Source organism: Tachyglossus aculeatus, chromosome 20, assembly GCF_015852505.1.
Source record: "Tachyglossus aculeatus isolate mTacAcu1 chromosome 20, mTacAcu1.pri, whole genome shotgun sequence".
Classification (NCBI taxonomy): domain Eukaryota; kingdom Metazoa; phylum Chordata; class Mammalia; order Monotremata; family Tachyglossidae; genus Tachyglossus; species Tachyglossus aculeatus.
In genome coordinates this window covers 32,263,906-32,290,915 of record NC_052085.1, presented here as the reverse complement: position 1 = coordinate 32,290,915, position 27,010 = coordinate 32,263,906, and the positions used below count along the sequence as shown (strand labels likewise).

Genomic DNA, 27,010 nt, shown 5'->3' with positions numbered 1-27,010 from the left:
ACTCTGGTGACCGCATGGTTCCGTGGGCTAGCTGGGCGTGTAGCGAGCCACCCCTAGCACCCTGACCCCCAAAACCCAACCAGTGCTTGTTTAGCCTCGAGGCCGCGGGCAAGCTATGAGACAGTATGTCCTTGGCCAAGCATTGAGGGGAGCTGGCTGGACCTTCCCATGGGACTCAGTGGCCAGCGGATGGTTCGGATGACCCGACGGGCCATCCTCCATGAACCCAGCCGAATCCAAGGTAGCATTGTGGCAGACACAGATGCGGACCCGGGGAAACCTGGAGTGGTGGACAGCCTGGGTCTCCTGGTCCCCCAGGTGAACCAGGTCACAGACCAATTGCTGATTGGTTTGGGGGGCATTTCTGACATCAGGTGCTATTTTGCACCCTGGAGTCAGGTCCAGGGGAGGAATTTGACGTGGCCCTCACCCGGTGGGGCCAACTGGACCCTTCAGCAGTGACTCATTGTTGGGTTTCAATCTGCCGGGGAACCCCACTTGGCCCCGACAACAGAGTTGGGCAAGTGACCTGTAGCCGCGGGCCCAGGAAAGGCAGCAGCAGTGGCGGCGATGGGTGTTTGGCCCGATTTAGCTCAGCCCAGCATTGCTCGCCTCCTGACGAGTGTCTCCTCCTCGATCCGCAGAACGAGCAGAAGGATTATTTTGTCTGCGGGGTCAAGCTGCCCAATTCAGAAGACTTCCAAGGTATTCCGCTCTTCTCTCTGCCACGGGGTGGACTGTGGGGCACGAGGGCAGACCAGATCCAGGGAGCGGGGAAACCGGGCTGGGAGCAGAGCGGAAAGTAGGAGATGGCTGGGAGGCAGGGGTATGGGTGCATGATCCTGGCACAGCAGACTCCCTTTCAGTTCTGTTTGCAGCACCCCATCTTTCCTCCTTCCCTGAACCCTGGGGTCCCCTGGCCTGGACTTGGCACTGAGGAGTGTTTGCACTTTGGAGCAGAATCATTTCAGGCGTTTGAGGCCTTTAGAGGCAGGTGAAACGTGCTGCGTCTGGGCTTTAGAATCAACTTAAGACTAGCCGGGTGGGGCGATGGGGAAGGCAGTTGGAGAGAGAGAGAGGAAAACCACACAAGATTTCATTCATTCATTCAGTTGTATTTATTGAGCACTTACTGTGTGCAGAGCACTGTACTAAGCGCTTGGGAAGTACAAGTTGGCAACATATACAGTCCCTACCCAACAATGGGCTCACAGTGTAGAAGCGGGGATTCATTCATTCATTCGTATTTATTGAGCGCTTACTGTGTGCAGAGCACTGCACTAAGTGCTTGGGAAGTACAGTAATAATAAATAATAATAATGACGGCATTTGTTAAGCGCTTACTATGCGCAAACCACTGTTCTAAGCGCTGGGGAGGATACAAGGTGATCAGGTTGTCCCACTTGGGGCTCACCGTCTTAATCCCCGTTTTACAGATGAGGTAACTGAGGCCCAGAGAAGTGAAGTGACTTGCCCAAAGTCCCACAGCTGCCGATTGGCGGATCTGGGATTTGAACCCACGGCCTCTGACTCCAAAGCCCGGGCTCTTCCCAGTGAGCCAACATATAGGGGATGCCAGGTCGCAGCAGGAGCTCCTTCCCGAAGAAGGGAAGACAGAGAGAAGAATGAAAAGGTAGCCAGGTTTTCACACGGCGCTTGCCCTCTTGTGTTCCCTTTGCAGCGAGAGATGACAGCAGCATTGCGGTGGCCCTGGGCTACACTGCCCACCTGGTCTCCATGATCTCCTTCTTCCTCCAAGGGCCACTCCGGTACCCCGTTGTCCACAAGGGCTCCCGGTCCGCCATCAAAGACAACATCAATGACAAGCTGGCTGATAAAGAGCGCGAGTACGTGATACTTTTTGCACCCCCTTCCCGGCAGGCCCCTGGTGGGGAGGGGGGGTGCGCAGAGCCGGACTTCGTTCCAGTGAGGAGGTGGTGGCTTGGGAATTGGGGATTCGGCTCCCGGTTGTAGCGGAAGTCACTGGGGGCCTGCCCAGCGATAGGGTTGAGGCTAAGGCGGAGACGAGCTAGAGATCCGTTGGAAAGGCAGGGGCTCAGGAAACCAAGGCATTCTGCGTCTCCTGGAACCTCTCCACCGGGTCCCACCTCACAAGTCCTCAGCCCTTCCACTCAGCTTCCGGGCTCTCCATCAACTTGCCCCTCTTTCCCATAATGATAATAATAATAATGGTATTTGTTAAGCGCTTACTATGTGCAAAGCACTGTTCTAAGCGCTAAATAATAATAATGGCATTTATTAAGCGCTTACTATGTGCAAAGCACTGTTCCAAGCTCTGGGGAGGTTACAAGGTGATCAGGTTGTCCCACGAGGGGCTCACAGTCTTAATCCCCATTTTACAGATGAGGTCACTGAGGCCCAGAGAAGTGCAGTGACTTGCCCAAAGTCACCCAGCTGACAATTGGCAGAGCCGGGATTTGAACCCGTGACCTCTGACTCCAAAGCCCAGGCTCTTTCCACTGAGCCATGTAGGCCCATCTACCCAGCTGTTCCTCTTTGCTCCTCCCATTCGGCCTTTCACTGTAGCTCGCTCTGGCCTCTCCCTCCTCCGTCCCCTCGCTCATGCTGTTCTCCCAGGCTGGAACTCCCTCCCTCCCAAAACCCATCAGACCCAGACTCCCCCGAACTCAGATCCATCCTGAAATCCCACCTCCTCCAACAGGCCTTCCCCAATTCATTCCCAGCAGCCCAAATCATCTAACCCCCCTGAGCTATCCTAGCACTTAGGAATTTACTGACGCTAATTCTTGGCACCTGTATATATTCATTTCTTCAACCGGACTCTTATTTATTTTGATAACTCTGTTTACAAACACACATTTCTGGCTTCTGCATTTGGCTCATCTCCTTGGGGGCAGAGAATACGTCACTGGAGAAGCCGCATGACCTGGTGGAAAAGAAGCCAGGCCTGGGAGTTGGGATCTGGGTCCTGTTTCCAGCTCTGCCACTGGCCTACTTGGTGATCTCGGGCAAGTTACTTCATTCTCTGGGCCTCTTTTTTCCCATCTGTAAAATCAGTCATAGTGAGTGCTAACTGTGTGCAAAGCATTGTACTAAGCGCTTGGGAGAGTATATTATAGCAGAGTCGGTAGACGCATTCCCTTCCCACAGCAGTCTTGCAGTCTAGAGGACGAGCTTAGGGATTCACTTCTTGTTCTCCCTCCCCCTTGGACTATGAGCCCCATGTGGGACAGAGACTGTGTCCGATCTGACTGTGTGACATCCACCCCAGCGCTCAGAGCTTAGCACGTAGTAAGCGCTTAGCTAATGCCACAATTCTCATTATTGCTTTAGTACTTTCCCAGGAGCTTGGTATAATAATAGTAATAATAATGATGGCATTTATTAAGCGCTTACTATGTGCAAAGCACTGTTCTGAGCGCTGGATAGTGCGGGCTGCTTAAGCAATACTCTGGCCACTGCTGCAAGGATGGGAAATGGTTTTCCTGACCCCCAGGCTCCATAGGCATCTCGCAGCAACTTTGTCATCCTGCTCCGCATCCCAGTGTTTGTGATCATGCTATCTCCCGGAGCAGGGTCTGGCTCTCCGGCATCCGTCCGTAGCCAGTTTGGGAGTGGGAGCTGGGCTTGGTATTCTGAAACGACCGGCCGATAGAATTCCAAACTGCCAGAACTCAACAACTCTCTGGGTCTCCTGTCACCTTCCAGTTTAGGGTTCGCAGGGTGGCCTGGTCGAGGCTCCTTGGCCGAGCCGAGCAGTGTGCTCCGTTCGGAATGAGAAACAGGCGAACACCGTTAAAAGTCTGCCAATTGCTTGCAAAAACCTTAGCGCTCAGTGTGTTGGAGAGTCAGGTGGTTGGTTGGAAAATGAAAAGCAGTCAGCAGCACTTGGGGCGCATCGATACATATGTGTCTGATCTTTCTGGCTACGAAGGGCGGAGTTGTTAAATCACCGCATAAAGCTATAAAGATGTTCGGCCTGAGGTGGTGTGAGAGCGGACGGAGAGTCTGAAGGAAAGTTCTGGAGCGGAGGTCCCTTTAGCCTCCCTTAACTGTTAACATCTGACTGAGCCAGAAGGACCGGCATGTTTATGGCGAGGCCAGGCAAATATCGAAGCTGTCGTGTGATGTTGAGCAGGGAGAGGTTAGACCAGTAACAAATAGGAGGCCGTAAAATAGAATGAGATTTCGATGACGGGAGAGTGCGGGTTCAGGCTCAGCTCTGAGCGACCGGGCCAACGTGGCAGAGTGAGTTTGGATCTGAGGAAGCGCAGTCGGGCCGACGGGATGGTCCTAGTCGTTGTGGTGGCTCCTGGGGGCCGTGACTGGGCCAGGTCCCTGGGCGTCCCCCTCATGTGCGGTATCCGAGCCCCGGGGGTGGGTGGCAGGAGCCGGGCAGTGATCAGGGAGCCCATGTCATCATCATCATCAATCGTATTTATTGAGCGCTTACTATGTGCAGAGCACTGTACTAAGCGCTTGGGAAGTACAAATTGGCAACATATAGAGACAGTCCCTACCCAACAGTGGGCTCACAGTCTTAAAGGGGGAGACAGAGAACAAAACCAAACATACTAACAAAATAAAATAAATAGAATAGATATGTACAAGTAAAATAAATAAATAATAAATAAATAAATAAATAAATAGTCCATGTCCACCTCTGGTTCCTGGTGAGACTTTCCAGAGTGCCTCAGACCCTGACACCGTCGGCCTGACAAATGATCTTTAACCGGTGAAAGTCACTTTCTACTTAACTCCCCTCCCCTACTCCGTAAAGTCAATCCCACCCTGGCCCTCCCATCCTGGGATTCTGTCCCCAACAGCGGTAGCAGAAACCTGGGAGGAACCATGTGCTGGTCACCCTCCTGGACCCCTACCTTCAAGGTTTAGGGATGGGCCGTCTAATCAATCAGTCAATCAATCAATCAATCGTATTTATTGAGCGCTTACTATGTGCAGAGCACTGTACTAAGCGCTTGGGAAGTACAAATTGGCATCACAAAGAGACAGTCCCTACCCAACAGTGGGCTCACAGTCTAAAAGGGGGAGACAGAGAACAGAACCAAACATACCAACAAAATAAAATAAGTAGGATAGAAATGTACAAGTAAAATAAATAAATAAATAAATAAATAGAGTAATAAATATGTCTAACACCCAGTGGCCCAGCACAGATCATCCAACCCCCCCCGACTTTCCTCTCTCTGACCCTCCCTGAAATCTTTGAAAGAATCAGAAGTTATTGTGGCTTACCTTGAGTGCTGGCCTTTCAGATCCCAGTTCCTTTCGGAAACGACTCTGGCACTGTCAGATTCTCTGGTTTGTGCCCAGCTCCAGTGTTACTGAGTTTTCTGCCTCCCATAATAATTGTGGTATTTGTTAGGCACTTATTTTGTGCCAACTACTGTCATGGGTGCAGGGGAAGATAGAAGATAATCAGGTCAGACAAAGTCCCAATCAATCAATCGATGGTATTTACTGAGCACTTAGTGTGTGCAGAGTACTGTTCAAAGCAGTTGGGAGAGGACAATACCATAGAGTGGGTAGGCACGTTCTCTGCCCACAAGGAGTTTACAGTCTGCCATGGGGAGACAGACATTCAAATGAATTGTAGATAGGGGAAATGGGAGAGCAGAGGGATGTGTACATAAGTGCTGTGGGGCTGGGGCGGTGCGTGGGGGTGGTCCTTATCCCAAAGGGGGTTCACAATCGAAGGAGACCAATCCAGGAGATGGAATGAGATTACTAGGCACACCGCAAGCCCCCAGCACCAGGCTCTGCACCCTGTAGGCATCCAGATTGGAGCTTGACACACAGTAGATGCCAAATCAGTTGTGTTGATATGATTAAGTGAATTATCAGACCTCTGCCTTCACGGCGTGATGCTGTCATCCATGGTGAGGGCTGGCCAACTGCTCTAACAGCCAGGCCTTTGAAGACTATCTGGGCTGCGGGGGGAGAGAGCTTGATAAAATTCTTCCCAGCTTCTCCTGCCATGACTCCTGCCAGTCAGCCTCCTGTTTGGGTTCTCAGAGCCCATGACGTTTAGTTCTGAGCCTTTCCCATCTCGGTGATGATCCAAAGCCCCCAGTCTGCTCAGGCCTGGCTTGGGGGAGCTAAGAGCAGGCCTGTGTCTGGAGGAGGTGGAGGGGATACACCCTTTCCTGCTGGCCCCGCTCCCCCATCCAGCGGGTCAGAGAGTCTTCATCCGCTCCTCTGATCAATTAATTCATTAATTCAATCATATTTATTGAGCGCTTGCTGTGTGCAGAACTCTGTACTAAGCGCTTGGGAAGTACAAGTTGGCAACATATAGAGACAGTCCCTACCCAACAGTTTACTGTTCTAAACACTGGGGTAGATACAAGATAATTGGGTTGAACATGGTCCCTGTCCCACATATGACTCACAGCCTTAGTCCCCATTTTACAGATGAGGGAACTGAGGCCCAGAGAATTTAAGTGATTTTATCAAGGTCACACAGCAGACAGGTGACGGCGCCGGGATTAGGACACATGTCCTTCTGACGCCCACCCCTGTGCTCTATCCACTAGGCCATGTTGGGGTCCCGGGCTTGCCCAGGGTCCCCGAGGCGAGTGGTTGAGGGGAAGGAATCCAACTTGGGAGTTTGGACCGTCAAGCAGCTTGGATGGTGGCAGCATGGGGCAGTGCTACCCGGAGCCCAGATGGATATCTGGTTGTCTAACGCTTCTCCCTCTCTCCAGGTTCCCGCTCTACCCCAAGGGGGGAGAAAAGTTGCAGTTCGATTACGGCGTTTACCTTCTGAATAAGAACATCGCGCAGGTAGGTTGCTGACGGCCTCTCTCCCTCTCAGGCACCTCCCCCGGTCTCAGAGAGACCAGCGTGAGCTCGGATGCCCTCGATGGGACTGGTTGACCGCGGGAGCCCAGATAGGCTGCAGGTTGAGTCTTGACTGTTGTGCCGAGTTTGGGCCGAGGAAGCCATCCTGGTTGTTCCTTGTCCTTCCCAGAGCCAACCAGGAGCATGCCCCTTTCTCAGTCTCCAGCCCTCTACCTGAGGTGACCAGAAGCCACAGACTTTGGCCAGTCCGTGCCGGGCACCCACCAAAGGCAGAGGGGCTCCTGTCCTCTCCCCACTGTGGTCTTCTGCTCTCCATTTGGATCACCGCTGCCTGGGCTGAGCCTCCTATGGGTCTCACCCACTAGGCTGGAAAGCAGGGACCGGTAGAGTCGGTGCCCGTGTCCGGCTGCTGGTCACACCCACACCAGGCCCCGAATACTTCCCTGCCTGGACTGTGCGGCAGGCCCACTGGTCAGGAGGAGGGAGAAAGCCCTGGGGCAGGAAACACCCGAGTGTTTGTTCATCACTTCTGATCTGGGCCCTAGGTGGGGAGAGGGCAGGGCTCAGTGAGGGGGAGATGCCAAATGGTGGCTCTGACCCTCTCCTGGGCATTGTCCCCGTGCCCTGCGGAGCCAAGACGGCGTTTTCCGAATGCACGGTGGGAGGACGCTGCTTTCTCATCTCTGCGGAGGAGAGAGCAAGTTCTGTGGTCCAGTTTGGTGCTGTCCCCTCCCTCCCTCGCCCCTTCCTTCCTTGCTGTTGTTGCTCCTGCCACTTTCTCCTCCTCCCCACCCCCACCACCGAGCTGCTACTCCCTCCCCCCGCCAACCCCCACACTGCTGGGACAACGCCTTTCACTGTTCCCTCCCACCGTTTCCTCCCGCCCTCGCTGGCCTCTCCCCTGCCTTGGATTCTCTGGATTTTCAGCTGGAATCCACTGGAGCTGCAGCTCAGACTTGGCCCCGGACTCTGCCCGTTTTAAGGGCCAGACCATGTGCGGTGGGAGTTTCTCCGAAGGCCTCTGAGAGTCCATCGGAGAGGAGCATTTATCATTTCAGTGTGGAGCAGGAAATGCGGAGCTGGCTCACAGTGGGTCCCGAAGAAGCTCTGTGGTCTCTTAAGAGGCCATTCCAGCTCCGTCTCCCTGCCACGAGAAGGTCAGTCGCCTTCCCGATGGCGTTCTGTCTGGGAAGCGGAGGCGGAAGGATGCCCGGAAGCTGTCTGGGCACTCGATTGGCCAGACCACAATGCTATCGCTCTGCCCTGTCTCCCGTTCCTTCCTGGCCCCAGGCCAACAGGGGAGATGAAGCCGGTGCATCTCTGCACACAAGGGCAGGGAGTCTGGACCGGCGCCCTGCCATCTGGGCCTTGTCTGGGATGCTTTGTCTTGGACCTTTGGCCTTTGCCCGAGAACCCCCAGCGCAGGAGACCCCACCCTCGGGGACGGGCGGAGCTTGGGTGAGCGGCGCCCTGATGAGATGGGAGCAGAAGGCCCTCGGAGCTGCGCGATGCTACTGCAGAGCCTTGTGGACCCCTGACCCCTGGACCTGTGGCCCCAAGAGTCCCCGTCCCACCCTAGCAACCTGTTTGGCAGTTGCACAGAGTTGGGGCACAGGGTTAGCGGTGGGAGCGCCTCGGGATGGTGGGGGGAGGCCAGAGAAAGGGGTCAGACCCCAGGCAGCAAAAGGGAGCTCCTGAGTGGGCTGCTGTCCCCTAAGTTCCATCAGACTTGTTGGGTCATCCCTTAACTGGCCCCAGCGTGGTTATTACGGTCACTAGGAAGGCAGGGCTGCCTCCTACCCTCAGGCCTGAACTCCCCACCAAGCCTAGTTCTGGAAGCGAGCGAGGGAGCAGCAGTTTTGGAATGGAGGGAGTGGGGGTGGGATGGGCCCCATGACCCCTGGTTTGAGAGAGCCCCCCAAGGGGGCCGGGTCGGGGAGAGCCCAGGCTGCGACCTCCACGCTAGCCAGGTCGGGGGCATCCCACGGCAAGTAGGGGCGGGATGTGGGGGAGCCATCAGCGTTTGGGGAACATCATCCGGGGGCCGGGTCTCCGGCTGCCCGAGGGGGCCAGCGACCGGGGTGGGGTTGTGGGGGGAGACAAATGGCAGGACACCCCTAGCCTCTCCTCTCCCACTACCCTTGGGCTGTGACTTATCCATCAGAAAAAGACAAAGAGTCTGAGTCCACCCGTCTCCCGCCAACAAAACGGTTGGTTCCGAAGACTCAGTAAGACAGTCAAGAAGCTCCCCGGATCATCCGGGGAGGGGTCTTAGTTTGTCTGCGAGCCATCATTTGTTCCTTTCTTCCATCGATTCTTGGCTGGGGCGGGGGGACCAGAGAGGGCCCCGAGCCTGGATTCAGATCGGCGGGGGCGAGCGCTGCAGGCGTGGGAGCGGGACTGAGGGTTGGAAACAGAGCGAGAGCCCCTCGGGTGCTGAGGCAAGCGCCAAAGACGGATGGGTTTCCAGGCTGTCCCGGGGGGCGATGGCCTGCTAATGGGATGTTCCGGGCTGGAAACATCTAATTGTGCTTTCATACTTTGAAAACCAAAGTGGATGTTTCATAAATTTAAATCGTCCCTAGTGGCACTCGGCGTGAAGCTGTGTTTTACCGAGCCCGTGAGTGATTTAATGTGAACGATCGTAGTTAACCCCAGCCACGAGAGGCTTAATAAAATGCGGGCGGACCCTTGCCGCTCTGAAAACCGCAGTTTTCCCGGCAACACCCAAACCTGCCGGACTGTCTGTTTGGCTGCAGGCTTGATCGTCGCCCTTGGGGCTCGGGGGGACTTCGGAAAGGGGCGACTTCAATTTTGATGATGGCAGCTGTTGGGGGTTCATGAGGAGAACACTCAAGAGGATCACGAAGGCAGCGATCTGAGTGGCTCGTGTGATTGGGCTTGGCCCATTCTTGGTTCCTTACTATCAAGGGAGAGAGAGCAAGAGAGGGAGAGACACCACCACCCCCTTTGCTGTGTCTGCCTGCTAGTAGTAGTGGCGACAGGATGAGCGGAGCACCTCCTGAGGTGGTACACTTTACTGAGCTCTTGAGAGAACAGTGAACAATTGAGACACAGAAAGAGGGGAGGAGGGGTACCAGTCTGACTTTGGGCTTCCCCCTAGCCCTTGTACCGTGGGGTGAGAAGGGCAGGACCAATGATGCCTTCCGCCTCTCATCCCCAAGTGCACCATCCCAGATTTTGAGCCCGTCGGGTACCCATTAATAGCCCTCTCACCCAGTCTGAAATTAACAGAAGCCCTCGCCCTCAGTCATGTCAGATCACAGGCTGGTCATCTGGGCCCTCGCTCCTTCTGCAGGTTGGGCTTGGTGGGATCTCCTGCCCCACATCCAGCCATGGCTCCATGCCTCAGACACAGCAGCACCCTACTGCCTGGCCTCCTGGTCCCCCAAGAGCCCCGGGATTCCCAAACTGGTATGGAAGACTGGGGAGAGCTGGAGGGCAGGGGGAAGCATAGAGAGCCCATGGGGAGGCAGGGATGCACATTTTCTACCATGGAGACACTCCCCTTGGCCCCCCACCCTGTGAGCAGTCCCAGCAAGTGAAAGGTGGATTTCCCCATACAGGAGGCTGACATTTGGACTTCATTAGCACAGGAAGTTGGGCAGTGGGAAATATCAACAGCTTTGCAAAGGGACGTGATGGACTATTAGAGGGGAAGAATTAGGGATGTCAGAAGGAAATGGGATTTAGAAGGATTAAGGGAGGTTTAGATGGATTCGTGGTGAGAGGTCTGTGGTGGGTCCCTGTGAGGAGAATCGGGGATGGAGAGGGGAGAGTCGGGGAGAGGGGAGAGCAGGTGAGAAGTTCCGGGCTAGGTGACTGGGGAGAGTCGGGGATGGAGAGGGGAGAGTCAGGGGGGTCGGACGGTCCATCCCTACCATGAGCCTGATGTCCGGAAGGGCAACCAGCCCAAAGTTCCTCCTGGCATCCTGGATCTCCTGTTGGAGACAGGAGTCCTGGTCTGGATGGGCCAAGGGGCTGACTGGGAAGAGGAGGGTCCACTCAGGGTCTGACAGTATTTACACCGAGTTTTGATTCTGGTTCTAGCCCTGTCAGAACCCCCACCCCAGGAACTGGAACTCCCAACTCGTAGCTAGGTTTGGCCACAGCCGATGGAAACTGTGAGTTGCCCACATCATGCCTGGCAGTGAAAATCTCTCAAGATTCGCAGGCCCGTGCCCAGAAACACATCCTGTCTCTTCTTTGCCTCGCAGCTCCTCTGGCCCAGACCCAGGGCAGCATTGGAGAAAGCGATGGCCTAAAAGCCGATTACTGTCCCTGTCCAGAGTCAGAGTCCCTGGCCGTCCTCTGGTCCCAGGCCATCTTCTCTGTCCCACTGCCACTCCCCCGCTACTCAGTTTCCTCTGGGGCCCCAGCCCTTCTCTACCCTCCTCACCGGAGCTCCGGTCATTCCCTTTCCTTGAGTCCTCGTCACCACTCCTGTTTACTCTGCGGCGTTTCTCCCGGGAGACCCCATCTTGCGGCATCCTGCCCATCTAGATCAAAATCAACACATTCTGACCCAGACTGAGAAAGTCAAGAAGAAAAAAAGAAAGCAATCAATGAATGTCATTGGAAGGCCAGGTCTCCACGGTTCCCAGGGACCCCTTCTTCCACCTCTCTGGGTGCCGGCAGGAGGTTCATTCATTCAGTCATATTTATTGAGCACTTACTGTGTGCAGAGCACTGTACTAAGCACTTAGGAAGTACAAGTTGGCAACATATAGAGACGATCCCTTCCCAACAACGGGCTCACAGTCTAGAAGACAGTTCCTGTTGCCAGCCAGGGCAGTGCCGGGGCCAACACGTCTCTGCCAAACAGGTTGCCCGGAATTTGTTTCTCAGGATGATTCTGTGGCTGTGGAAGGGACAGGTTTGGGGGTTGCTGGGGGAGATGGCACCCGACAGCCCGGCCGCGGTGACTGGAACGGCAGATCGATCTGATAGGGTTTTCTGGATCACTGCTGGATCTGCGGTCAGAGCCGTATTTAACAGCGAGTGGAACGCTAGGTCGCTAAGACTCATTTATACACCTTAAGCCAACATTAGTGCCGTTTGCCAGTCTGCGCCAAGCTTTTTGTGCACACTGACCTTGAGGAGTGGAAAACGTGGCCCTTTCTAAAATCCTGCCTTCTGTCAGCTGTTAGAGCAGCGTGATGCTCCTCTTCTGCTAAAAGCAATCTAGGGAAGACACTGACCTGATGACAAAAGCCCTGTGCAAGCCAGGTGGGGTCCTGCCGCCCCGGGCTTGGTGCTCTGGTTTCCGGCCCAGACCTGGTGCGGGACTTGGCCGTTCCAGGGCTTCCAGCATCCACCTGCTCTTCCTCCTCCTCGTCTGGGTCAGGCTTCCTGCAGGCCTGAGCCAAGGTGGCTGTGACTGCACCGGAGAAAGGAGGATTGAGTCCTGTGTCCCTGCTGGACCTCTGGCCAGGGTCAATATCACCAGTCTAAACTGAGTACTGCGCCAGGCATTGAAGGTTCCGGGTGTGGAGGGGGAATGCCGTCTCGTAGGTGAGAGGGAAGGAGCTCCTTGAGGATGAGGGGGAGCGGGGGTGGACGAGGGGTAGGAGGCACGAGAAGACAGGCAGGCTTTGGGGACATGCCATCATTCATGTGGGGACTGCGTGTCCTGCCCCCCGGAAAACGTTTTGGCTCAGAATATGGTCCAGCCGCAAATGGTCAGCCGGATTTGGGCCCGGCCGGTGGATCGGAGCCGGTGTTGCGCTTGAGGCAGGTGAATTTGAGCTTGGACTCCTGGTCCAGCTGTGGTTGGTAATCGCCAGCTTCTGGAGTCCGTGGATCCCTGACCTTGTCTTTGGGCACGGCTTTTCTGGCTGCCCAGCACGGTTCTGAATTGGGGATCCATCATCCTGAACCTCTTGCCTTTGATGAGGTTTTTTACTCGCCAGGGCCTGTGGCTTCATTTTAGCTGGGCCATTTCCATCCAATCAGTCATTTATTGGGCGCCTACTGTAAGCATAGCACTGTACCAAGCTGTTAGGAGAGTACAGTATAACAGAGTTGGTAGACACGGTCCCTGTCCACATTGAGTTAACAGACTAGAGCGGGGAACGGATATTACTGTAAATAAATAAATTCCAGAGGTTGGGGCCCGGGTAATGACAAGCTGGCGCTCCAGGAAATCCCCCTGGGCTGGGCCGACATTGCGACCTCCAGGAGAGGCCTGGCAGTGCCTGTGCGTGGTGAAGCTGGGTGGGGATGCAAGCGGGGAGCCAGGCAGAGGCAGGGCCTGAGAGCGAGGGCAGTGCCGCAGTCGGCCCCCGTTCCCCGGAGGGGCCGGCGGAAAGAGACTAAACATCGCCTGTAGGATCGCGGCAGCACACGGCTGGGGGTCGGCCACATTCCAGAGAGGCGGGAGCCCGGAGACGCCGGCATCAAGGAACTCGCCCGGCTTGGGGAGCGACGGCAGCTCCGGGCACCTTGTGATCAGACAGTCTGCGGCGAGCCTGGCGCACAGTCAGGAGTGGGCAGGGAGGCGGAGGCTGGAAGGCCTGGCAGGCAGGGAGGAGGAGGAGGAGAGCAGCTGGGCGTTGCCCAAGTGACCATGTTGGGGGACTGAGCTGTTGTGTCTGGTGTATCTGGGGAGAAATCACCTGGGGTGATGTTCTGGGGGCGAAATGGTGAGCTAAATTCCTCCTCCCACCTGCCCTCTGCCCATCACTCTGTGGTCCTGGAAGGCAAGCACAGTCCCTATACAGTGAGCGATAATAATAATAATAATGATAGCATTTATCATCATCATCATCAATCGTATTTATTGAGCGCTTACTATGTGCAGAGCACTGTACTAAGCGCTTGGGAAGTACAAATTGGCAACATATAGAGACAGTCCCTACCCAACAGTGGGCTCACAGTCTAAAAGGGGGAGACAGAGACAGACAGACAGAGACAGACATTTATTAAGCGCTTGCTATGTACAAAGCACTGTTCTAAGCGCTGGGGGGTTACAAGGTGATCAGGTTGTCCCACGGGGGGCTCACAGTCTTCATCCCCATTTTACAGATGAGGGAACGGAGGCCCAGAGAAGTGAAGTGACTTGCCCAAAGTCACACAGCTGACAGTTGGCGGAGCCAGGATTTGAACCCACGACCTCTGACTCCAAAGCCCGGGCTCTTTCCACTGAGCCATGCTGCTTCTCTAGCGATGCTGCTAGGCGCTGCCTCTGCACCCTTTCCTCATCCTCTCTCCCTGTGATTTTCCTCAGGGGAGGCTCTCTCCAAGGAGTGAATTAGGTAGACTGATCCCATGGACCAGAGTGGCCTGGACACCACCACGAGTGGTCTCTGAGCCCCCTACCCCAGGAAACAGCCCTCATCCTGGTTTCCACCCAGCTGAGCTGGGGGCTGCCAGCCGGTGGGGACCACAGCACTGGGGACTAGAAGCCGTGGCCTGAGTGAGGGGACCAACGTGGCACTTACCAGAGAAGTTAAGTCGTTTGCCGGAGGTTGCACAGCAGACAAGTTGGTCAGGTTTCGCATTGTCTGTGAGTCTATTAGGTATCTGTATTAATGTCTGTCTTCCCCCCTGTATAGCCTGTGAGCTCGTTGTGGGGAAGAATAATAATGATAATGATGGCATTTATTAAGCGCTTACCATGTGCAAAGCACTGTTCTAAGCGCTGGGGAGGTTACAAGGTGATGAGGTTGTCCCACGTGGGGCTCACAGTCTTAATCCCCATTTTACAGATGAGGGAACTGAGGCACAGAGAATCAATCAATCGTATTTATTGAGCGCTTACTATGTGCAGAGCACTGTACTAAGCTCTTGGGAAGTACGAATTGGCAACGTATAGAGAAGTTAAGTGACTTGCCCAAAGTCACACAGCTGACAATTGGCTGAGCCCCCTCCTTCCCCTCCCCACAGCACCTGTATATATGTATATATGATTGTACGTATTTATTACTCTATTTTATTTGTACATATTTATCCTATTTTATTTTGTTAATATGTCTTGTTTTGCTGTCTGTCTCCCCTTTCTAGACTGTGAGCCCGCTGTTGGGTAGGGACCGTCTCTAGATGTTGCCAACTTGGACTTCCCAAGCCCTTAGTCCAGTGCTCTGCACACAGTAAGCGCTCAATAAATACGATTGAATGAATGAACCTGCACCTCGCAGGCCCCTGAGAGGCCCGTCCCCACCCGTGGGACTGAGTGGATGTTGCAGTTAGCCTTGAGGTCAGGTGTGGGTCCTGCCTCTTAAACCAGGGTTGGGGGGGCCCTCCCATCATCATCATCATCATCAATCGTATTTATGGAGCGCTTACTGTGTGCAGAGCACTGTACTAAGCGCTCGGGAAGTACAAGTTGGCAACATATAGAGACAGTCCCTACCCAACAGTGGGCTCACAGTCTAAAAGGGGGAGACAAAGAACATACCCAGAGGTCTCTCAGAGTCTGCAGCGTCTGCTCTGTCCCCTGCAGTATCTAACCCATCCCCTTCGCACACACTGGCCCCGTCCTCCCCATCCCCCGGCTTCCCAGCAGCATCTGGCCTGCCCTGCGTGTACATTGTAACATGCCTGTTTCAGAGGAGGTGGTGTCACTTGAAGCGGGTGTGAGGGGGAAAGCCCATATTTCTTCTTGCAAGCCGAGAGCTGACCAGGCTAGGCACTCAGAGGTCCAGGCTGTGCTGGGCCAGGGTTCGGGCAGAGCTGTTGCCGCCCATCCAGCATTGCCGCGTCCGTCTGAAGTCAGGGGCGCTCGCTCCGGGGCTGAGGTTAAAACAGCTCGTCTCCTGGCTCCTTGCCTGCGGTGAAACCAGAGCGTCCCCGGGGATCCGCGTGTGGGGGGTGGAATCGAGGCCCAGCGTGGGGGCTTCCAGTTATGGCTGTTTAATAGTCCGCCCCTTGGGCCGCACGCGACTCCGCTCGCCAGCCTCCTCGCGGCTCCGGTGCTGGCCTGTGTGAGTCTGTGTTCCCTCCTGGTCCCAACAGAGTGCTGCCGGCCCGTGCCCACCCCCACGGGGGACCGGTCAGGGTCCCAGGAGACTGGCCTGGTTTGAGAGAGGGGAGTCGCCGCCGTGGACATGCATGTGTGAGCATGTCTATATGTGGGTGTACGTGCGCTATTCTAAACTCGTTGCTTCTCTGCCAGTGCCCAGGCGACCCTGTGGTTCTGGGCACCGGGATGGTGCTAGAGAGATGGATTCCAGGCTGGGTGTTTTCTAGGCCCTGGGACAGCACTTAGCGGAGGCTCGCTGGGTATGGGAAAGGGCACTGGGGCCACGCTGGAAGGACGCTCCCTGGGAGCAGATATACATGCCAAGCAATCACTGGATGCCAGGGTGGCACTAAGAGGGGACTTAGTGGGAACAGACATGGGCACCAGGGCAGCACTGTGAGGGGGCTAAGTGGGCACAGGGATGGGCACTGGGAGGGATACCAGGAAAGTGCTCAGCAGGTGCAGGAGAGGCTCTTTCTCCCAAATGTGGTCACCCACATTGGGACTGTGGCAGCCAGGTTTGCTGGTAACGGGACCTTAACTGCGGGGTGCGACCTCCATCCAGCTGGGGGTGGGCCGGGCCAGCAGCATGACCCGCCGGGCCGGGGCCAGGCAGACCACCGTATGGATCAAAGGTTGGTGGGGGTTTGCCAGAGCGAAGGTTTCTGCTCTTCACAACCCTTTCCCTGTGCTGTTTCTGGAAATCGTGGTGGAGAAGAGCCAGCCCCCAGGTGGTGAGCGTTTAACTCCGTATTCCCTGTGGCATTGAAGTCATGGACTGGGGGCAAAGCTGCTCTTCTCAGTGCCCAGGACCACTCTCAACTCCTCTGTCTCCCCGCGGGTGGTCGGGGGAGATTCGTATAGGCCGTAGCCTGCTGACCTCTCCCTCGGCCTTCCTTCCACCCTCCACCCGCCTTCTCTGTACACCAAAGGTGCTCAATAAATCTCACTGACAGATTGCTTCTTTCTTGCAGCTGAGATACCAGCATGGCCTGGGGACTCCAGACCTGAGACAGACCCTGCCCAACCTCAAGAGCTTCCTGGAGCACGGGCTGATGGTCAGATGGTAAGGGGGCGGTCGGCGGGGGGTGAAGCGAGTAGGCTGGAGGCCGTGAGGCCCGGTGGTCGGGGAGCTCCCAGTCTGTGCTGGGAGCATGAGGGCACGTGACAGGGCTTGGGGCGGGAGAAATCGCACCGCTCCCTCCTCGGTTTTGGGGATCTGAGCCTATGGGTCTTCTTTTGGCGGAGTGGAGTCAGGCAGTGTTGTGGCCCTGGCCCTCTCGCTAGCCTCTGCCTAGGCCTTTCCATCGGGGCCACAGGGAACTCGCGAGCTGTGCAGGAAGGGAGCGGGTGAAAGGGGTGAGGAAGCCAAAGCACCCGATGACCCGGCCCCTCTCCAGCTGAGCCCGAGGCCTAGCTCGGCCAGGGGTGGGGAACGGGTTGAAGAAAGCTCTCAGAAGTCTCGCCGAGTGAGAGGGAGAGCTCACGACCCAGGAAGGAGCTAGGACAGGCCACCGTCAGGGAAGCTGAGCTTCGCCAAGAGCAACAGCAGATCAAGGAGGGGCCCAGGCCCGCAAACCTCAGTGCAAAGGGCAGAAAAATGTGGCCTCCTGTGGGAAGATCTCCTTTCAGTGTCTAACAAAACATTTGGTGTTTCCTCTGCGCTGGGCAACGGGCCGGATGGGGGGGAACTCGGCAAAGCCTGAGGACGGCACGCCTGAGTAGGCATGCAGTGTAGCCGGCGGTTGGGCACGAAGCATAACTGCCAGATGGGCATGCGCAAGCAGGCAGGTAGCATAGCCTGCAGGCAGCTTGCGGGGATGGCACACAGCATAGTCTGTGGAAGGGCGCAGCATAGTCCTTGGGAGAGCACGCTTGGACCGACAGCCTCAGTCCCTCCTCTGGGGTTTCCCAGTGGTTAGTACAAAGTTTGAGTGCCATGAGAGGCCCCCAAGTCGGGGCAGCCGGTAGCCCCTACCTGTTTCGTCGAGCCCAGGAATGCCTGTGAGCCCCGTTGTGATTTCCTTTGCCAGAATCTGGCCCACGTCACCGGGGTCTAGCCGGCATTGCCCGCCAAATGACCGGAGCCAGGGCGGGCGTGAGCGTGCGCATTGAGCCTCAGCCCCAAGGGCCCAGCCCTCCCCAGGCCTGAACCCTTTTCCTCTTCCCGGCCGTGGGGCGGCGTAGAACGGGAAAGACGGGGATTCTCTCGGCATTTGGAGGTTTACCTCCAAACGGCCCGGACTGGCGCAGCGCCAGACACCCGCCACTGAAGCATGCGGCTTTTCTTTCCGCTCCCCGTCCGTCTGTGCGTGGTCCCGGGCCCGAAGGGCTTGGAGCGTCCGGCTGAATGATGTTCCGAGAACACTGTGCTCATGAGCTGTCGGGTGACGGATGCCGGCAAGATTGAAAGCTTGGATACGAGTGCGGCCGTCGCGACTCGTAGGGACCTGGGGTTAGGGTGCTTTTGGTGGCCGGGGGAGGCACAGGGGGGGGTCTCTGGAACTTCCCCGGGTGTCAGGGCTAGCAGTGGTCACCCTTAGTCAAGTCGTTGGATGCAGTCCAGCCCATCTGCCCTTGATTTCCAGGGGTCCGAAGGGCTTGTCTCTGTCTTTGTCCACGGGTGTGGGGCCCGTGTCTGACTGCAGATTTGCAGACACATACCCGGCGGATCTCTGACCCTGGAATAGTAGTAACTGTGTTTATTAAGCGCTTATTGGGTGCAGACCACTGTAATAAGCACTGGGAGAGAATACACGGTGGTAATTAAACATAGTACTTGTCCCTCGGGGAGCTCTCAATCTAAGGGCCCACATCTCTCCTCCCCCTTGCCCAGCTGAGCATACACACGGGCCGAGGAATCCAGGGAGACCAAGACAGGAGGAGAGACAGAGCGGAGTGGCATCTTTTCAAGCATTGGATCACTCCCGGCTGGCTGGGGAGGATGGAGGGGTGTCTGGGAGGACGGAGCGGGAGAGCAGAGGAGGACTGATCGTCCCAGGGAAGGTTCTCACCGGGTCAGCCGGCCGCTAAGGTCAGAGCTACGGACCGAGCCGATGGAGAGCGGATCACTCCCCCCTCGCTCTGCTGGCTGGGTGCGGCCCTGTCGGGCTCTGGGCCAGACCCCGAGGGTTGCCGAGCCTACGAGTCTGCGGTGGGCGCGGGGCTGTCCTGTCTGAGAGCTCGGGGGACCCCACAGATTTGGGGGTTCCATCTTTAGCCATTTGTCTGCCCCTCCCGGCCAACCCTCCGGTGAGCCTATTATTGTCTGAGATCGGATCCCCCGTCTCGTCCCAGAAACCACGTTTTCTTCCTCTCCCTCCCCTCCCTTTTCCCCTCAGTGGGTGTGTGCTGGCGAGCCGGGCCTGGCTGGGGGCTTGGGGGTTCCTCTCTCTCTGCAACTTTTGTCCCTCAGTGGGGTGTGTCCTGCTGATCCTGAATGTGAGGGGGAGAGTGGGGAAGGAGGAGGAGGAGGGGAGGGAGGGGCTCGTTTGGGGGAAGAGAGCTCTCTGTTTTTCTAGAGCAGTAGAAAACTCTGTGGAGTGACGCCGCCACGCACAGAGAATTAAAGCTGGGCAAACAACCCTGACTTTTTGCAGCGCGCTGGCCTGGGGCCACCGCTGCCGCAGCTCACAGCCGGCCACTGCCAAGGGAGCGAGCAGGCCGCCGTCCTTTTGCAGCCGGGTGGGCCCCGGCCGGCCACTACCCTCCGGCCGCTTGCATCGGCGACAGAGCTTGGCCGCCGGACTTTGAGATTGTGGCCTTGTGACATCTCCCCTTCTGCCCTGCCCGAGGTCCCCCCGGGGTCTCCTCCTACAGTCCGACCATCGCGGGGTCATTGCAGCAGAGTCCTGGCTGGCAGCCCCCTCTGCCTCCTGACCTCCTTCTCTCAGAGCTGCAGCAGATGAGCCCGTGGGTCATCCCGGGGGCGGCCCTGTGGCTGGCTGACAGCCCCTGCGCCAGGGACCTGACTGAGCCAGCCAGCCCTTCCTGGCTCTTCCCTGGTCCAATTCCAGCTGGACTCCCGGTGGGAGTCTTGGGCTTCCGCACAGGGCAGCTTCCCCAGGGAGTCCAGCAGGCAGGCAGGGGGCACCAACCAGGTTCCAACTGGCTTCTGCTTTTTGGCAAAAATGTCTTTTTATAATTATAATAATTATGGTAGTAATTATGGCACTTATTAAGCACGAGTTAATCACGTCGGACACAGTCCCCGTCCCACGTGGAGCTCACACCCTTAATCCTCATTTTATAGACGAGGTCACTGAGGCCCGGAGAAGTTAAGGGACTTTCCCAAGGTCACACAGCAGATGTGGCAGAGCCAGAGTTAGAACCCAGATCCTTCTGACTCCCAAGCCCGTGCTTGATCCACTAAGCCAGGCTGCTTCTCTCAGGGCCCCTCCGGAGGATCTCCCAAATCCCCAGCCTGGCCCATCCCCTTTTCCGTGGTTCCTCAGTCCTTGCTTCAGGGCCCACGGATGCGTGACCGTTCGCGTCTGGGTGAAGGATCCGGTGGGGAAGTGGGGCAAGGCCACCTCAGGCCCGGTACAAGCTCCTGCTTCCTGGTGGGCCAGAGAAGGGGACCCAGACCCTCCCACCAAGGATTTGGCATCTTCGCTTTGGTCTCCTGGGAGGGTCACGGCCCCGAGGGGCATCTGCTTCAAGTCACTTGACTGTTGCTTGTGGCGTGGCCCAGCCTGGTACCTGCCTCTCCTCCCACACGCTCCCGTCCCGCTCTTGCCTCCCTTGTGCGCTCTTCTTCCTCACTTCCCTGCTCTCCTCCCTCCTCTTCCCCTCCTCGCTTCTCTGCACCCCTTCCCCCCCTCCGCCCCTTCCTTTCCCTCCCCACCCGCCCACCCACGGTAGGCCCAGCCTTGCCCCACCGGACAGCTGACCAGTTAGTAGCCCTGGCATGCAGGCCGCCTCCACGGGGCCGGGGTTGTGCCCCTTTAATCGGCCCCTTCCCCGAGGGATCTTTTCTGCTCTCTGCCTCACCAGCCCCCTCCGCTCTGTGAGCCTAAACCAAGACAGAAGCCCTTGGGGCGACTCCTCTCATAGGGGCAGCTGTATGGTAGCTTGCAGACCCAGTCCGGTCCTGAGAAGAGGCCTGGGGTTGGCGTGCTGTGCCGGGTGGGGAGCGGAGAGGAGCCCGATGCAGCTTTCACACTCACGCCATCGGGAAGCATTTGTCAGCTTTGTGTGCTGGGGGAGAGGCGAGGGGGAGATTCTTGTTCGAGCTCAGATAGAAACATTTGAGCATTCGGGTCAGTGGCAGGGCTCATCACTCTCTCTCCCCTCTCCCTGTCTCCCTCACAGCCTTCTCCCTAGTTCCCCAGCCCCCTTCTCCATGTCTCCCCCTCCCCCTCCCCCCCAACCCTCCTCTCCCTGTCCCCCTCCCTGTCTTCCCCTCATCCCAGCCCTCCTCTCCCTGTCCCCCTTCCCACCTCCCTTCTTCCTCACCCCTTCTCCCTCTCTCCACCTCTCCCTCTCTCCCTTCCACTTTTTTCCCTCTCCCTCTCTGTCCGTCCCCCCCCCACCCCCCCCAACTCTCAAATTGGAAACTTTACCTTGACCCCTCTGGGGAGAGAAGCTGTAGATGTTCAGTTTGGCTCCCCCTCCAGCCGTTCTGCCCTTCCCCAGGCTCGATCCAGAGAAAGAGAGAGGGAAAGGAAGACGCTGAAACCAGCGCTGGCCGAGTTTTGGAACCTGTGGTGGGCTAATTTATGGTATGAAGAAAAAAAAACCCCAAACGTTCTCCGAAGGTCATAATTTCTCAGTTACCGAGAGATGTAATTTTTCCCTCAACTTCATCCTGACCGCCCTGTCCTGGCACCTCCCCTGCGCTGTCATTACCGGCATTATTTCAGCAGTAATCTTTAAGAAGGTGAGAAACTATTATTGCTTTTTAGCACAGTTGACATGATATTGGCTCTGAGCAGTGCCTGGTGCTTCAAACATTTCAGATGGCCATAAACCAACTTAAACACCTCCATTCAGAGTCCTTACCACCATGAGGTCATTGCTCGCTGCAGAAGAAAAAAGATCAAATGATGTTTAAAAGTTATTTTTTTTTTAAGTATCCTCATACCATCGGGTTGTAGCTGTGGCTGTTGGCGGGGCTCCAGACAATCAAGATTTAGTATTCTGACCAGCTGTGATCTAGTTAAGTCCCTCTGAGGAAACGTTTTGTAGGGAGGGAAAGATGCGTATTTGAGTCCGAATTGTACTCTCACACAAAACCGCCCGATTTGGGGCCGGGCTGTCGACAGATAAAATAATGGCACAGGAATCGAGAGAGCGGTGTGGAAGGGTCTTCGCCCCGTGCTCTGGCGGCAGCTCCGAGAAGGCTGTTGGTATAGAGCCAGGTCCTCGTCCTCCTTCTTGCCCTGATCTACAGTGCCCCCAGGACCTGGTGTCCCCCCCCCACACCCCAGTCCAGCGAGTTGTGTGCGAGGGCGTCACCCCGTCAGGAAGAGGGGGGTGTCCCGGTCCGTGCCTTGACAGCCTGGCTCGGGGATCAAGGGGAGGGGAGGCTGAAGAATCTGCAGGAATAATGGTGGGGAACGGGCTGGGGGACCAGACCCAAACCTGAGGAAAGGCGGTAAACCCATGAAGGCTTCTGTGCCTGGGCTAGTCGAGGACCCCGTGGGGCGGGGGTCTCTTCTGTTAACTGTCTCTGAGGCCCAGGCTGCACCCGATGCTCGCCCGATTTCCCCCTGCCCCGATCTCCCTTGGTAACCAGGGCTGCGTGTGTCTTGTCTCTGCCAGCCTCAGTGGGGGCAAGACCCACCACTTATCCTGAATGCCTCCTCTCACTCCGTAACCAGGGCTGCGTGTGTCTTGTCTCTGCCGGCCTCAGTGGGGACAAGTCCCACCACTTATCCTGAATGTCTCCCCTCCCTGCCAGTCATGTCTGTCTGTCTTTCTGCCTGACCGACTGTCTGGGCCTCCTCGGCCCCAGGGTGTGCATCCGGCAGAAACCCCGGGGATCCGAAGGGAAGGAGGACCGCCTGAAAGTCCCAGATTGGGAGCCTCGGCCCCCACCGCTCTGCCCTCAGCAGTGGTAACTGGGTCCAGCACTGATGACTGGGGTTTGCTCTGGGCAGACCCTCTGACAAGAGCAGGGTAGATATACAGCGTAGGGGAGGGGAGGATGGGGGCAGAGTAAATAAACCAATTAAAAAGAGCAGCGGAGTAAAACTTGGTTGTTTGTGGTGGGGGAAAGGATCAGTGCACCCCCTGCCCACCACTGCTCCCATTTTCACCCTGGCTTTCCCTGACACCCTTTCCAACCCCTCAACTGCAGGTTGTGGCCAGCAAACACCCTTCTCCCCTAAGTCATTGGCAGTGGGAGTTCCACCCTGGCGTCGGGCCTCAGTGGAGGGGAGCGTGGGCTGTGGGAGTTGGGGAGCAGCCATCCCGTAAGACCATTTGGGGGGGAAGAAATTCAGATTGGACGGCCCGCTGCCTGTAGGCCCTAGAGTGTGTGTGTGTTGACACACAAATAAGCGCTTAGTACAGTGCTGTGCACACAGAAAGCGATCAATAAATACGATTGATGATGTTGGGGGGGGGCAGCAGGTCCGGGAAGGTCCTTGGTGGAGGGGGGCCGGGGGAGGGAACGCATGTACATATTTATTTTGTTAATATGTTGTGTTCTCTGTCTCCCCCTTCTAGACTGTGAGCCCACTCTTGGGTAGGGACCGTCTCTATATGTTGCCAACTTGTACTTCCCAAGCGCTTAATACAGTGCTCTGCACACAGTAAGCGCTCAATAAATACGATTGAATGAATGAATGAGCCCAGAACAGGGCAGAGGTTGTGTGGCACTTGAACGCCAGCCTTCAGGCTCCTCCTTCTCTGTGTATCTGAGAGGGGAGCGGCCTCAGAGGGTCAGTGACCCGGCCCTTGCAGCAGTCCCCCTCTTTCTGGGAGGATAGCTGGGTCCCTGAGCCCTCCCTCCTGGCCCTCGGGGCCGATAAGCGGGCTAGGAAGGTCTGCTTGGCTTCCGTAGCCCAGGCCTAGGGGCAGCCGTCCCGGGAAGGGGCCTTGGTAGCTGGATATTGTATTGGAGGTTTGGAAGGGGACCCAGGGGAGCTGCCATCTGCATCCTCAGTATGCGTTGAGGGACTGCTGTGTGCAGAGCACTGTGCTGGGGCCCTGGGAGGGCTCAAACGAATTAGAAGAGAGAATACCTTCTCCAAAGGAGCTCACAAAAGAAATGGGCAGACCGATTGTAAACAGAGTGGTAATGAGGGCAAACACAGATTCAGCAAAAGTCATCTAAAGGTGAATAAACAAACAGACCTGTGTATGTTGCCATGGGTGCTAGTAGCAGCAATAGTATTTATTACGTGCTTACTGTGTGCAGAGTACTCTACTAGATGTTGGGAAAGAGTACACAGTTGGGAATTAGACCTAGACCCTGACCCGCCAAGGGTTCACAGTCTGTGACTAGAGATGCTGGGCGGAGAACTGGAGTAGACTTGGCGAGAGCAATGAAACACTAAAACAGCATTAAGGACAAGGACAAATGGGCAATACACACAAAAAAAACAAATCAGTAGAGGAGTAGAATTTCAGAGTCCACACCAACGGCTCCCCGGCCGCTACCTTTCCCGAAGTCACGTGAGGCGCCGTGCTGCAGGTGCGGTTCTCCGGACCCGGTTTGTCTCGGTCCTAGTTCCTCGCCGCGTGGCTAGCCGGGGACAGCAGGGCCTCCTGTCCGCACCGCTGGGTTCCGGGTCCAAAGCGCTCGTTCGCACCCAGCCCCGGGGTGGGCCAGGTTAACCGTGTTTCCGTTTGCCCCCAGCGACAGGCATCACGCCTCCAGCGCCATCCCCGTGCCCAAGCGACAGAGCGCTACCTTCGGGAGCGCCGACGCTGGCTTCTCTGGCGGCCCCCCTTCTCCGGCCCCAGCGCTGCGGAAACGAGCCAGTTCAGAGAGCGAAAGACTGCCGTGCCGAACGCCACCGCCCAGCTACGACTTGGCGGTGGCCCAGCCCACCCCCGGCGCCCGCCACGGAGAGGTAGAGCGGGACTCGGTCTCCCCCTCCTTGAGCCCCTCCTTGGACTTCCCCGAAGGAAGCGAGAGGCGAGGACAGGGGGCAGGGGGCGGCTCCGCCGAGGAGGCCTGGGGGGGCCGGGCCGGCGGCCCCGGGCAGCACGAGGGGCTCACCGACCACCCGGGCGCCGTCAATGGGACGCTTCTCCCAAGCGAGCCCGCGGGCCCCGCCGCGGGCGCCGATTTCTGCTGCACGGTGGAGCGGGCCGAGGAGATCATCGGGCTGGAGGCCACGGGGCTCAGCGCGGGTGGCCAGCTGGAGGCTTTCGGCTGCATCCCGGTGGACAGCGCCGTGGCCGTGGAGTGCGACGACCAGGTGCTGGGGGAGTTCGAGGAGTTCTCGCGCCGGATCTACGCGCTGAACGAGAACGTGTCCAGCTTCCGCCGGCCGCGCAAGGGCTCCGACAAGTGAGCCGAGGCCGGGGGGCCGGCGGGAGGCACCGGCCAGGGGAGGGCTCAGCCGCTCGACCTACAGTTGGCGACGCACCTTCGTTCCGGGTTGACTGTGGGACGGGAGAGAGAGCAGCCAACAGGCCGAGAGGGAGTGTAGACCCCCGGGGGGCTGAGAGGGCACTCGCAGAACCTGTGGATTCTGCTGGGCAGGTCAGCCCCCGGCCCCGTCCACCCAGGACCCCTGTGGATTCCCTGGGGCAGGCCAGCCCCCGGCCCCTGCCCACCCAGGACCCCTCAGCGTTCCCCAGGACCAGCGTCTTGGTCCCTGACCACTCAGATCGCCACTGGCTCAAAGCTCAACCCCGCAACGTTTATCTGCTTCTGCTATTTACGGTTCCATTTTCATCTGGGAAGGGTACGGTCCTCACTAAGGTCCACATGCTCCCTCCCCCCCAGCTTGCCGCTTGCCTCAGTTTCCCAACCTTTTGGGAATCATTGCTGGAAATTATAGACTGTCCCAAGGCCTTTGTCCTCCTGAGGAGTCTGGACCCCTTTCCCTAACGGGTGAAGGAGTCTGTAAGGTCAGCCTTCCCTCCCATCTGCCCTTTCAAGATCTCAGGTCTCTGAATACACTCCCATAATCTCACACGCACAAGCATGTGCATATGCGCGCGCACACAGGCACACAACACCGCACCTCCCCTCCCTCGTCCCTCCCTCCCCACACGCACCGCCGCCTCTGGTCCTGCCCCGTCGCGTACCACGTGCGCCTCAGGTATCGGTGGGTCACCGCCGATCGGCCGCCTTCCGGGGCTTGACCGCCCTCTCTGCAGCTGGCCCGAAGGAAGGGTAAGGCAGTGTCAGAGGGATCTGGGTGTGGCCCCCCGGTTCTCTTGGGGTGCAGCTCACCTGCAGGCAGAGGATCACTTCCACACAGAGCCCCGGCACCGACCGGTTTGGACGGTGAGGGCCGGCAGCCGGAGCTTGCCGACAGTCTGACGGTGGAGGGGGCCTGATGGCCGATTCACGGGAGCCCCTCGTGTCCCCGGGCTGGGTGTCACACTGGGGCTCCCTGTCAGCCCCCTCTGGCTGCCGCCTGCCCCCCACCCCACCCCCTCGCTCTGGGTACTCTCGAAAGAACATGTCTCCCGGGCTGTGCGGGAATAAACGCTGCGTTGACTGCACCGGTGGGCCAGGCTTTTCTTCACAGCACCGAGCTTCCTCACCCCAGTTTCCCCCTGCGATTCCCTCTGTGAAAAGACGTTCCTCAAACACCTCTGCCCGGCTCGGCCGGGCGGGGCTGCTTCCAGTGCCAGGAACAGCGTGAGGGCGGCGGGACGGGGCTCTGGGAAGGGGGAAGAGGAAGGCAACGCGACTTCCCCCCTTCCCCCTCGCTCGGGGTGGTGCTGTGCTCATGGGGCCCATCAGGGATGGGAGAGAGAACAGGACCTCATCCTGCCCCCGATCCACCCTGAGCACCCCCCGCCCCGGCACCCCATCCGCAGCATCGGTTGCCAAGGACAGGGTGGACTGGAGCAGAGCAGGGCAACCAGGAGCCTCAAGGGGATGGAGCAGCATCCCGATAAGGATGGACGGAAAAGGTCAGGCCTCTGCAAGCTGAGAGGTGGGGAGAGGGTTAGAGTCAGGGTTCAGAACCAGGAAGGAGCTGGGCAGGGGGAAGGGTGGAATTGTTGCTCCCCAAATCCCACCCCCCTAGGGAATCCATTCCCACGGAGAGCTTTGTAGCCGGAGCCGCCTCTGGACGA

At 57.4% G+C, this 27,010-nt stretch overlaps 1 protein-coding gene across 1 annotated transcript in view; it reads left to right on the top strand.

Moving 5' to 3' along the window:
• The window catches only part of UVRAG (UV radiation resistance associated), a 52,457-nt gene extending 26,081 nt beyond the window's left edge, over positions 1 to 26,376 (top strand). Inside the window, exons 11-15 of the mRNA XM_038762088.1 lie at positions 645 to 705; positions 1,682 to 1,847; positions 6,711 to 6,789; positions 16,765 to 16,856; positions 24,600 to 26,376. Coding sequence (XP_038618016.1) covers positions 645 to 705; positions 1,682 to 1,847; positions 6,711 to 6,789; positions 16,765 to 16,856; positions 24,600 to 25,263 — 1,062 coding nt within the window. The 3' untranslated portion in view covers positions 25,264 to 26,376. The remainder of the gene's footprint in view (positions 1 to 644; positions 706 to 1,681; positions 1,848 to 6,710; positions 6,790 to 16,764; positions 16,857 to 24,599) is intronic.
• The last annotated feature ends 634 nt before the right edge of the window (positions 26,377 to 27,010 follow it).